The sequence below is a fragment of the Acanthisitta chloris genome, unplaced genomic scaffold, assembly GCF_000695815.1.
Source record: "Acanthisitta chloris isolate BGI_N310 unplaced genomic scaffold, ASM69581v1 scaffold19291, whole genome shotgun sequence".
NCBI classification, from domain to species: domain Eukaryota; kingdom Metazoa; phylum Chordata; class Aves; order Passeriformes; family Acanthisittidae; genus Acanthisitta; species Acanthisitta chloris.
Window position 1 is genome coordinate 79,289 of NW_008656802.1, and position 13,105 is coordinate 92,393.

The 13,105-nt window shown below is 39.9% G+C and overlaps 1 protein-coding gene across 1 annotated transcript in view; it reads right to left on the reverse strand.

The window, feature by feature from the left end:
• LOC103811505 (ubiquitin carboxyl-terminal hydrolase 22-A) overlaps positions 1–6,032 on the reverse strand; it is a 64,638-nt gene extending 58,606 nt beyond the window's left edge. Inside the window, exon 1 of the mRNA XM_009084482.1 lies at positions 5,903–6,032. Coding sequence (XP_009082730.1) covers positions 5,903–6,014 — 112 coding nt within the window. The 5' untranslated portion in view covers positions 6,015–6,032. The remainder of the gene's footprint in view (positions 1–5,902) is intronic.
• Between the last annotated feature and the right edge of the window lie 7,073 nt (positions 6,033–13,105).

Below are 13,105 nucleotides of genomic sequence, written 5' to 3' on the forward strand. Positions count from 1 at the left end.
GAACCAAATGAGAATTTCCCTGAAATACTTTGCACAATCCATCTCAGAACAGCAGACTCTGTTAATGGCTATGAGGAATATTTGAGGTTCAAACCATACCCCGTGACTGACCTGTACATCCAATATATATTCCTCCTTTTCCTCCACTTCCAATCAATGAATTCTTTGGTTGACATCATGAGGATATTATGTTGTTGAAGCAGAAAGAGTTTATACCTTCTGCTATCAAATCTCACCTCACTTTTATTGCTGGAGCCAATGAGGTTATTTAATTCCTATCACAGGGCCACACAGCCCTCCCTGAAACACACAACACCTCTGAGCTTTGTGACCATCAGGAATTTCATACACAGCCGTAATTCCTTCTCCTCAGTCAGTAAAAAGTAGCAGTAAACCAGGACTGGTTCTGCCAGTAAAGTCTACATGTCCTACACACACTGTTTTCAGTTCACTCCTCATCAATCTCCTTCTGTCCTGCCTCATATGCACCATGATTCTTATATCAATCCCTGTCACTTCTACCTCAAGCAATAATTTTCAGTGGGACAAAATGTCAAATTCTTCATGTGATCCAGACAAATTAGGTCTAGTGTATTTCCTTTTCCTAAGAAAATCAGTTATAGTATCAAAAAAAATAACAGTCTGACACAATCCATCTCTGACAGAATTACAGATCACTGTTTGTGCGCCGGTTTCCATTTGCCTTTGACTCCTCAACAGACTTTTCTCCATACCACCACCAAGTAAAGCATCAGAAGTCAAATCAAGAGCCTGGTAAAATGCCCAGGTGACCTTTTCTGCCCCTTTCTGAGCCTAGATGTCCAGCACTGCAATACACTGTGCTGGGAAGGAACAGCTTTAATTGTCCCTTCCATGGAGAGTAATGAAAGTCTTCGCTGTTTACAAAAGAACTCAATGCCACTGCCATCAGGCAGAATCAACACCACAGTCAATTCCTTCCAACTCAAATGAAAATTAAACAACTTTTACTGTCATTCCTTCACAGAAGTGTTCTGTTTCTAATATTCAATTTCAGACAGGTATGAACTAACAGCAGTAACCACATTTTTCCCTTTGATAACTTCAAGTATAGAAAACAGCTTTCTGTCATGTTTCCTCTGAATCAGATGAAAAAAATTAGTTATTTGTTTTCTAGAGGAAGTAGAAGCTTTTCAAATTTTACCAGAAAATCCTTGACTTAATCTATAAGCATTATTATGAAGCTCACCCACCCAGCTTCTCTCACCACAAATGCGTTTATTGGACTGAATCTTACATCAGCACATACTTAAGAGCAAACAGTTCCTCAACAGTCTGTGATCTAATAAATAATGAATGTACTTTAACAGGGCTAATTCCAAAGTGAACTTAGAAATGGAACAGAATTTCAGCCTTCCAACTATTTCTTGTTTAGTTTTTAAACCACTGCACCTCATTCCTTTTATTTCAACGCTCTATTCTTTAACTCCAGGCAGAGCCTTAGAGTAGACCAAGACTCCAACCAAAACCTGCACCAGGTGCTGTTTCGGAGAACTATTCATATATAAAAAGTGCATGTCTAGCAGGGAGAAGTACAGTATGGAAATGCAGGAGTTGGTTCCTCACCAAGGAGGTTAAATAGCTCCACATAGAGCTCTGATGCCATAATTGAACTAATCTAACTCAGAATAGTTATCTGCAACAGGCTTTCCTGAGCCTCATACCAGGGATTTTTCTTGCAGCTAAGTGCGTGTGTGTGTGTATCTATTAAAAAGAGGCAAACTCCCAAGCAAAGTTACAGAAATAAATATTCCACTCTCAAAAATCATTGATTCTGTTTTGTCACATGATATCCTCCCCCCAGCCCCCAGAAAGTTGTGATCATCATGTAACAGAAAATATTCACTCAGAGAATACTAAAACTTCATTTGGTGTCTGCCTAGCATTTTCCAGTCCCAACCAGGAAACTGATAAAAGAATTACTGCTATGGTTTTGAGATGAACTTTATAGCACCAACCTCTCTTCTCTTTTAGAGCTACTGTTCACAGTCATCTTCCTGCTCCTGCTATCTGGGACTAAGTTACTGTGTATTTTCCTTCATTGAGCAGCTGTAGAAGAGATAAGGAAGGAAGAGACCATCAATTTTTACAAGGACAGAAAACCACCAGCAGATTCCCAGGTGCTGAACCTGCTTTGGAAGGATTACATAGGAAGGTGACAGAGTACTGCTGATGACACAACGTTCACTTACAACCAAAAAACCCCTCCAGAGGATTTCAAGTTACTTAGCAATTAGGCAATACCACCAAGAGTGAAACTCAATCAGCACCCCTAAGGCAGCAGACAAGTAGCAATTACCACTTGGGAATGAGTTTTTGGAGTGACCGAGTTTAACTCCCAAATAATACTATCAGCTCAGTGTTGAACAGCATATTAAAAAGTACAAAACAGAAGTCATGGAAGTACTAACAATACAACTCATTAGTATAGCAAACTAGCTTAATACAAAGGGTTGTCACCACATATTAGAACTGAAAAACTCAAGTATGATGAGGATGTTGAGGATCACACATGTTTCAGTAAGAAAAGCCAGAAATAGTTCAGGTGAGGATAAGGAAACATCTTACAATATCAAAAAGATCAAGAATCCTAGAAGAGCTCAATAAGGACTTTTCTCTCACCATTCCTCAGCTCCTCACAAAAGAAACACAGAGCCCAGTGGCAGTATCAGCCTATCCTGGGGATTGAATAGCTGAGACTGTGCAATGCAGAGATTAAAAAAGCAGCTTCTGTAGTGGGATCTCACTTCACCTCCCTGTCACCCACATCCACAACTCAAGGAATACATTAAATTAAGCACAGTGTTATTAACACACACTGAACAGGGAAGCAGATGCAGAGCACAGGTATTGCTGTAAGGTCAGAGTGTGAGTGTCTGATTTAGATTGCTCAGGGAGGCAGATAACAAGGGATGTATTTAAAACCACTCTGGATTATGATGCTGAAGCCTCTTGGAACATAGAGCAGGGAGCTGCAAACACATCACTTCCAGTGCTCAGACAGCTGTTACAGCTGAAATCTATGATATTCCTTACAACTGTGATTAAGTGTGCAGTTCCTGCTTGTCTCCATGGAGACTGATGTTGGCTCAGCAAAAAGTCACCAAGTGTTTTAAAATAATTCCTCGCCGTTTGGAAATTTCAAAGCACTTAACTTGTTTTTGCCTATCAGATGTTATTTCCCCAACTCAAATTGCAGCACTAAAAGCAACAAAAAGCACTAGGAAAACTACAAAAATATTTTTACAGCTCATTTCACATGCAGCTGAAAATTAAACACCAAAACATACACTAAAATAAAGAGAGAAAGGAATCTCCAAAACTAGAAATCAAGCAGTCAGTTGTACACTCTTCACATGATGTGTATTTGTGCACCAAGAACTGTATATTTAGCTGCAATGAATCCCTTTTGGGATGATACAATATTGTCTTCTGTACTTTCCCTCGTAGAATCAACTCTTGCCCTTTTTATCTAAAGGCTGTTCCTTTTGGCAAGTACTCTAGCTAACATAGTCTTAATTGTCTAATACCATGACAATAACTACAACAGTCCTTAAGCAAAACATCTTCACACAACCTCCCTCCTCCATCCAGTTTTGGTTTTCCTTTAAGGAGAAAAGTAAACAGAAGATAACTCACTACAGCAGATAACAGCAAATTCAACCTGGCACAAAAAATAACTTGAATTTAAGTTTCTCAAGTACATCACAGGCAGCTCACAGCATGTGCCATTATAAAGGTTTTTAAAAGGTTCTCCATAAATATGGGAAGTATAGTGGTAAAAATATTGCAGTGTTTACAAAGTGCCCACAGATAAACTGGTAAATACTGTTGATGGCCTCATATTTAGCACAGGATGTTTTAAACCTTAAATATAGCCATAAACTTATAATGGAAGAGAAGAGGAGGTTTTTTATCCATATACACCCTTTAACAGAAATCCTTAATTTACCTAGAATAATCTGTACTTCTGCATTGGTAAAGATTCCAAAATGGTTTCATCCCATGAGTTGACTTTAAAACCCTGGGTTGGTTATTTCAGGTTTCAAGGTAGGGCTGAGGTTGGGCCCCTGAGGTCACTTTGCCCAGGCCCTGCTCAAGCAGTGCCATCCAGGCTGCCCAGGCCCATATCCAGGTACCTTTTGAATGTATTCAAGGATAGACACTCTGCAACCTGTCAGGGCAACTTGCTGCAGCCCTCACCACCCTCACAGTAAAAATGTGTCCCATGCTCATCAGACAGACTCTCCTGCGTTTCACTGTCCCTTGCACAGTCCCTGCACACTGCTGAAGAGCCCAACCCCACCTTTTTCACCATTCTTTCAGGTGTTTGCACACACTGGTGAGGTTCCCTGAGCTCAGCAGTCCCAGTGCTCTCAGCCTTTCCTCGACGGGTGTTCCAGTCCCTTCACCATCTGTGGCCCTTTGTTAGACACTCCCCAGTACCTCCAACATCCCTCTTACTAGACAGCAGATTCCAGATGGACCTTAGCAGCACTTACCAAATTCAGATGGTCTCTCATACTTGGATATCTTGTTCTTTTCTCCTGAATGTATCATTTCCAGCACAGGTATCTGTGCTTTGGTTTACACTGAACATTGCTGCTCACCTTGCATCAAGAATGATAATCCCTTCACTCAAAGCCACTGACTTCACAACCAATATGGATATTCAGTACTATTTTCCAACATTCTATTTTTCAAGACATTTACAAACTTAAACTACATCACTACAGAGCTTAATTTTCTCCTCTTTCTTGACACATATGGAGGAAGAAACTCTAACGATCTGCTGGTTTAAATCATCTTTTCCATAAATAGTAAACTTCCACGCCAGTTTCTTAAGCACAGGAGTACACAGCACTGTTGGCCTTCTGGAGCATCTCTGTCTTCATGGAAAATAAAGACAGTTTGTTCCATAAGCACTTAGGATAAATTAAATTGAGAATTGTGGTCACGCTGGTCAAGAGAAAATTTATGCCATGAAATAAAGCCTTTTTTTTCTCCTGTTTCTTCTATCATTCCACCAAGAATATATTTTAATTTGATGAAAAATTATGTTGTACATCAAGCAAAATTATATCCATCCCTTTTGACACCACCAGAATTTTAATCAGTATTATCATCAGGATTTACAACTTCAAAATGTTCTAAACTATAAGCAGTAAGTGATTTAAAACAAACCTGAATTTGAACATTATGGTTTTGAACATTATGTAGCACCAAAGCTGCCAGAACAGAAGAACTTGTTGGCATTATACCAATGCTTTTGAGGTGGTTGAGGGAAAGGTATTCCATATCAAGTAAGCTGTTTTCTTATTACTTAGGTTATTGACCCACTGGAAACAAGAAGCCAACTCAGAAAAAAAAACCATTCCAAACCGCCAAAACTTCAAGTTTAAATAATTCTGATTGCTACTTCATTACTCCTGTGATAGCAATGATGTTTTTTAGCTCAGCAAGAAAAAGTGAACATGACCTCCTGAAAAATACGTTTACTGAAATAAATGTTCTAGTTCCAGGCACTAAACCCACCATTTTTAACACTTAGGGGGGGGAAAAAAAAATCTGCCTACTCACATTTTTACTAATTTTCCCTGTATATGACATTAATTCATAAATACCAAGACACTAACCAGTAATAATTCAAATTTTAAGTTGTGAACAAGAACTTCCCAGTGATGCAATGGAAGCTTAAGCACCAAGTTGAAAATAAAGCCTCTAAATTAACCAAAAACACAAATAAAATTCTCTCCCTGCCTAATGAGGGAGTTGCAAGAAAATATCACCTTCCTGGCCTGGAATGGACAGGGATAACACAGGGAGTTAGAGCACCTGTGGGTGTATCGGGAGAAGAACTTACCTAAATTGTGTCGCTTTGTCTTCGCGTGCTCGTGAATATGTTTCTTTGTAAAACAGCCAAAGAAGACACAGTAGAGGCAAGAGTGGAGTCTGTTCAGGTGGGCACCACACATATGACAAATGCACGACTTGGCCTGAAATAGTGACACAGACACAGAACATGAGTGACAGGAACACATCTCTCCAGATCAGCCAGGCGGGCGCAGATCTCGCTGCCACCTTCCCCTGCACTCAGTGCCTTTGGAATGCTGCAGAGCAGCAGGGAAACAGTTCAGCCCACATGTGACAAAGCCACCAACTGGGCATACTAACAGAGAAAACTCTTCCATGTGTCCAACACAATTCCAAGTCCTGATAAGGAGCAGGTCTGTTCTCAGAGCAGATGACAACCAACTCATTTTCAGGTCTCAGCCTGTGGCTAATGAAGACTCTGAGCAGGGCTGAGCAGGCACTGCTGCTAACACACACCAGTAACCCTCTCCTGCCCTCACTCATGCAAAACGACTGTCTAGTAAGAGACTTTAGAGAGTTTGAGGATAAGGATTTTGCTCAAGCACACTGGAAACAGTTCAGGCCCAATACCATCTGACTGGAAGATACAGACAGGAGAAACTGCACACAGCAAAATCACTTTTCCTCTCAGACAACATTAACTCATTCAGACACTGAAGAGTAACTGAACTTCTGCAAGAGCTCAGAGCTACAGAGAACACTTAGAGCAATGTCTGACTTTACAGACTAATCTGAAAATACTCCTTTGCCTGTCAATATAGAAACACCCTTTTCATATTAAAAAGAACTGCAGTTACTGCAACCCTAACCCAGGCAGTGCATTTCATCAAAAATAACCCACAAAGTTCTTCAGTAATATTTTCCCAGTCTGCCACAACTTAAATTAGTGCTGAATAAATGATGCATGATGATGCTGTTCTCTAGTCTGGCATTTTTCTCTCAGAATACTTCTGGCTTTTAAAAAAAAAAAAACAAAAAAAACATCAAAGCAGCTTGCAATATGTTGCTCCATGTAATTTATTTTCAAGCTTCTACAAATTAAGACTTAAATCCTGAATCTCACATGTTGTGTATCCAAAGTTCCCTCAAGTTGTTAGATGAAAATGTTGAATCGAACTCCACACACCTACAGATAGAAATATTTTAAAGTAGGACCAAAAAAAATTCACCAGCACCACTTCCATCTTTAGAAAAATGCTGCAGAACCGTCAAACTGTTGCCTAACTGCTGCTCTTTGGCTGCAAAAGCTAAATAGGATCAGCCTATCTGTTAAGATTGCTGCTATGACAACAACTCCAGCAATCAGCTATTTTCCTGAGCCAGCTAAAAATAAATCTTTTAGCATTAAATGTATTGTAAACAGATGACATAACAAGCATGTAAAAGCTGATCATATCGAGCTAAAAGGCAGAAAATTTATACTTTAAAAGTTTTTATTGCAAGGAAAATGAAGATAAATTGAAGAATGTAAAAGAACAAAAACTGAGTGGTAAGTTAAATGAAAAGTTCAATCACTTCTTTAAAGGAAGTTATTTTATCCATATCCTCTATTTGTTCAGCTCAAGATGGTTTTTCTAAAATTGTAAGAAAACAAGGTTAAAAGAAGACAGAGTGAGGAAAGAAATCAATATCAAAAACCATAGTGGCTATTGTTAACCAGATTAACTCTCTCCCTCTCATCTGGCTGTGCTTTTAAACAATTTGCAAAGTTAAAACAAAGCTGCACCCTCCCACCCCACCCCAAATAATCGAATTACTTTGTTTCATAATACTCCCACCCCTGCTCACATCTCTCGAGGCTACAGCCTAAGATGAAACAGAATAGTGCAAATGAGTAATCAGAATCACTTGGATCCATCAAGTCACAAGTTTGCTGTAAAACAAGACTCAACTCTTTAAAGGCAAGTTGGGTCTTGCTTATGGTCTAGATGCTTTAGGGCAGGCAGCAGCCAGAATTCAGCTACAGAATCAACCTGTCACTTCTCCGTGCATGTCCTCCAAGATGCAAGAACACTCCTTCCTTATCCTAAGACATAAATGGAGTCTTCCTCTTCCCCCATATTCTCTCCTATATTATTACTCTGCTCCCTACTTCCTTCTCTCCTGTATTCTCCTCACCCTCAATACCCCACTCTCCATCTTTCACCCTATTCTCTCTCCCCACACACTCAGTCCCCTCATATACCCAACCAGTCTTCCCTTCCTTCAGTCCATACTGAACCTCTGTCTGCCCCTATTAATTTTGCTCTGATATTCCAACAAACTAACACACAGAAGCCAGAAGAGGCCCTGAGCATTTTCTTTCTGGATGATTATAATCAGTTTTTTAAATGATGGGAAAGCGGAAAGAATGGCCCTGCACAACACAAATGGTGTATGCACAGAGGAACTGATAGGACTGACAAAGCTGCTGGAATGAGCAGCGTTAGGTATCCTAATTCCCTCTTCAGTGTTTCTCCTTCTACAGATCTCCTTTACTGCCACCAGGACAGAGCTAAGTCACAGGCCCCGACCCTCAGCAATGGTTCTGCATCCTCAATAAAGGAGATTTGCACAACCCAGCAAATGAGGGAATGAGGGTGCAAACACTAGTGCATGACACACGAAAGGAAACCGGTTGTGATCACCACTAACACAAGAGTTCACCTCTCAAACACAGCCCTTAATGCTGTTAATAGACATGAGTTAAAAAAGCAGGCAGCAGGAGGTCATAAACTAAACTGCTGACACTCCAAGTCTTCCCAAGTTGTCAGAACAGCTCATTACTAGTTTACCATCCTGCTGCCAGAGCAGTGGTGGAGAAAATGAACACAAACCACTGATGCTCTGTCCTGACACTTCTCTATCCGACAGCTCCTGCTCTCCTGGCCTGGCTCTGTTCAGGCTCCACCTAAAGCAAGAAGGTGCTTTAGGCACTAACTGGGCACTGGGCACTAACTTCAGTTGCTCCAAAAACCTGCAAACCTATTTCAACTTCTTGTAACACTGGCTCCTCAAATCAACAAATGGCAATGGAAATAAACTCTCCCTACAAAGCAACAAATGCAGGAAAAGCAAGAGGCATGCAGTGACCTGAGCTATACCATAGAATCATAGTATGTTAAGCAGTTGGAATGGACCTTAGAGAACGTCCAGTCCCAACCCCTTACCATGGGCAAGGACACCTTCCACTAGACCAGGTTGCTCCAAGTTCCATCCAACCTGGCCTGGTACAAACACTTCCAGGAATGGAGCAGCCACAGCTGCTCTGGGCCACCTGTGCCACTGCCTCACCACCCTCACAGGAAGAATATCTAATACCTTCCTAATATCTAATCTAAATTTCCCCTCTTTCAATTTATCCCCATTACTCCTTGTCCTATCACTACAGTTCCTAACAATTCCTAACAGTTTCCTACTGTATTTCCTGTAACTTCAAAAGTACCTTTATAAGCTCAATTTTTATTTAATTGTAGATGAGAGGAAAACATCTCTTTAGAAGTTCTCCACTGTAGTATTAGGAGTTCTCTGCTCTGGGTGTGCCACTGCCTCACCACCCTCACAGGAAGAATATCTAATACCTTCCTAATATCTAATCTAAATTTCCCCTCTTTCAATTTATCCCCATTACTCCTTGTCCTATCACTACAGTTCCTAACAATTCCTAACAGTTTCCTACTGTATTTCCTGTAACTTCAAAAGTAGCTTTATAAGCTCAATTTTTATTTAATTGTAGATGAGAGGAAAACATCTCTTTAGAAGTTCTCCAAATATCTAATACCTTCCTAATATCTAATCTAAATTTCCCCTCTTTCAATTTATCCCCATTACTCCTTGTCCTATCACTACAGTTCCTAACAATTCCTAACAGTTTCCTACTGTATTTCCTGTAACTTCAAAAGTAGCTTTATAAGCTCAATTTTTATTTAATTGTAGATGAGAGGAAAACATCTCTTTAGAAGTTCTCCACTGTAGTATTAGGAGTTCTGCCTCTTATGCTGACACTAAATATATCAAAGCACTTTCAGAACAGAGCAGTTTTCAGCTACAAGCTTATAAGCCAAAGACCTCCTACCTCTGACAGTCTGCAATCCATATTCACCACAAAGGTTCAGGGGAAAAGATGATCTAGGTAACACTAACAAGGCAGTGGGAGGCTTGGGAGGTTAAGAGATCATAAGGAAGGTGTTGCCACACTGTATGTGTTCACAAGTCACTCAAAGAAGCAGGTTCTTAAGGCAGTCTCAAAGCAAACACTAGTTATGGATCTCCGCAAGTGTTTGATCAGGTATAATTTTGTAGCATTAGGAAAGTAAAAGCTTCTCAGTATAAATCTATTTCTGTTTCCCCACCTTTGAAAGTAAGGTTTTGTGTAAAAGAGACATAATGTTTAGACACATCAGAAACAAGAGGAGAAAGTATTTAATTTTCTAATATGTTCTAATCATTACTAGAAGTTTTTGGAAGGTAAATTTCATTTTCCAGTCCAAACCCAAGTCTAATTCTTCAGAAGGAACTCTAATCTCAGCCTACACAGATTAAGGTGTTTGTTGGGCAGCTCTAAATATGCCTACCTAGACAACACAGGTGTATGTGGGAAATTCTCCCTCCATACTCAAGTTTGCCACCATAACCTGCTTGGCTCCCCAGGAGCAGTGTTTGTGCTCCAGAAGTGTTACTTCAGCTCAGACAAACCATTCCTTACAAGGCTGTACTTAAGTGGACTTGAAAGCAGGTGAAAGCAACACCTGCCCAGACAGAGCCTTAGGAACCTGTGACAGCTCCCACAGTAAAACTCTCATTTCCTGAATTCTTAATTCCTTACAGACACAGCAACAAAAGTGAAGAGAATGATTTAAAGTTTGCAGTGTTCAGTACTTCAGCAGCAGAATAGAGGAAAGAAGCAAAAACCAAACTCAAACCAAACCCAACTCAGACCTTAGACTGCAACTTTTCAGACGTGAAGTGCAGAGGACCTCACTGGGACACAGAGCAAGACACTGAAGGGAAATTTAAACCTTTCCGCACATATTCAGAGGTCCTGGACTTAATGTGCACATTTCAGTTACACTAAATCCTCTGTAATTTTTTGCCTCTCCTATTCCCCTTGCTCTGTTTAAATCATAGCCTAGGCAGAGTTTTATTTTTATTCTTATCCCTTCCAATTCCTGTCCAAATGTAAAGCAGCCACAGCAGCTCCCGTTGAGTGACTAACACTGTGCTCTCCTTAGCCTATTTTTTGGAAGGAAAAAAGGACAGATAATCACAAAAGGTCATCTGATGGCCCACAGCTGCTTTCTTTCTGATGGAGACCCTATGGCTACTCCAACAGTGGAGTTCCTTCTGCTTTGATGGGAAGAGAAAGCCAGTATTAAAGCACAGCTGACAGAATTTATTACTCTTGAGTACTCTGCACCTCAAGAGTAACAAATTTAGGTCAAATCTGCCTTACATTTCTATCACTCCTTAGTCTACATTTCCTACCAGACTCCTGTGCTGTGTTCCTGAGGCAGAACTGCCACAAATCCATCAGCCATCAGTACAGAGGGTGGGACAGCTCCAAAATTGAAGTAATTAAAACTTCAAAGCACTGTTCTTAGGTTTGAAGAAACAAAAAGAGGGAATTGATTCCATGGTTCTCCGTGCAGTGGCATATAAATCACTCCTCCACAGGCTGATAGGATGATTCAGAGTTGCTCTGAGTCAGAGCATTGCTCTGACACATCAGCTTTAAATAATTAAAAAATCAACTTAGGTATTGTTTGCTCACTTCCTGCAACCAAGTCTCAATTATGATCATGTCTGATTAGAAATGTCAGTTATGCTGTTAAAAGAATATATGTCATTAATATTGTACATTTTATTTTCAGCCCCAGTAAGGTCAGGGACACTAGGAAAGGTTTTGTAAGTTCAAGCAAACCTGTGCACTAGTTACAGAATTTTGTGGCTCAGTTAGTGTTCAGAAATTCACTTTTAAAAACACCCCAAGCCAAAACCAAGTAACTTCTTCAACTGGGTTATTCTAAATGTTTGTATAGGCAGCAGCACAAAAAAAAAAAAAAAAAAAAAAAAAAAAAAAAAGAAAAAAGGCAGAGAGATGTCTACACAGCTCTCCCAGCCTGAACAGGACACTTGGCTCTCACCATCTGCTTGAGTTTGAAGACAACATCACAATTTGTAATTAAAGATGAAATAGCCGAAGTTGTTAAATAATGTCACAGTTCTCAAACAGGGTGTAAATAAAAATATACCATTGTGAGCAGCTTCTGTTCTTCTGTGGGTTAGGGTACCCACAGCTAACTCCAAGGAATCCTACTCCTGCCTGTAAGTGAAAAAGACTGGGAGAGGGAAAATGAAACTACTGAACATGCTAGAAAGCAACAAAAGCAAACTTCTCCCCCGCCTTCCAACCTGACAGGGATTATACGCATGGAAAATGCTCAAAGGAAATACAACACAGTGTTCTGAATCCACTCTGCAACGAAGAGATGTTCTTAAATGAGAGGCAAGTGGTAGTCAAAGTCTATCCAAGCTCCAAAAACTCAACTTTGGTTCTAGGGTTCTTCTCAAGAGAGCAGTGCAAGTCAAACTACAAAACATGGATGAAATTAAGGATTATATTAGGGGTGAAATAGATCTGAATAGTTTTCATTTAATCTCTACATAGAGACTTTTTCCTGCTCTCCCTGCTCTGGATGATGTATCACTGCAAGACATGGACATTAAATCAGATTTGTTTTTTGTAATGAGCTTTTTTCCAATTTTTGTTTCACAAAAACTTTGCAACAGGTACAAAGCCAAAATGAAACTTGGGAGGAAAAGAAGAGTTGCACAATTTAAAACACAGACAGCAGGAGCTAGAGGAGAAAATAGGAGGTTGCTCTAAAAATGTAATTTTGCTTTTTCCATGTATAGTCACAGTAGTAAAAAGTTATATTTCAACCAGAACAAAGCAAATCTCTGGCACTCAAATGACTATGCTGAAATTGCTTATTTGCTTCTCCTTTGGTAGGTGCTCATCCCCACCACTCGCATTTACAAACCTAAATGATTTCTCAAGCACTCTATAAAAGATGCATTTAAGAGCCTATTGTGTTTTTAAACCATTTAAATAATGGATCTTGTTCAAATGAAATCACATGTCCTTCTCTAGTCAGATCCTTCTAACAGTGGGAAGTCTATTTGCCTTGTGAAAACACATAAGCTGCTTAAG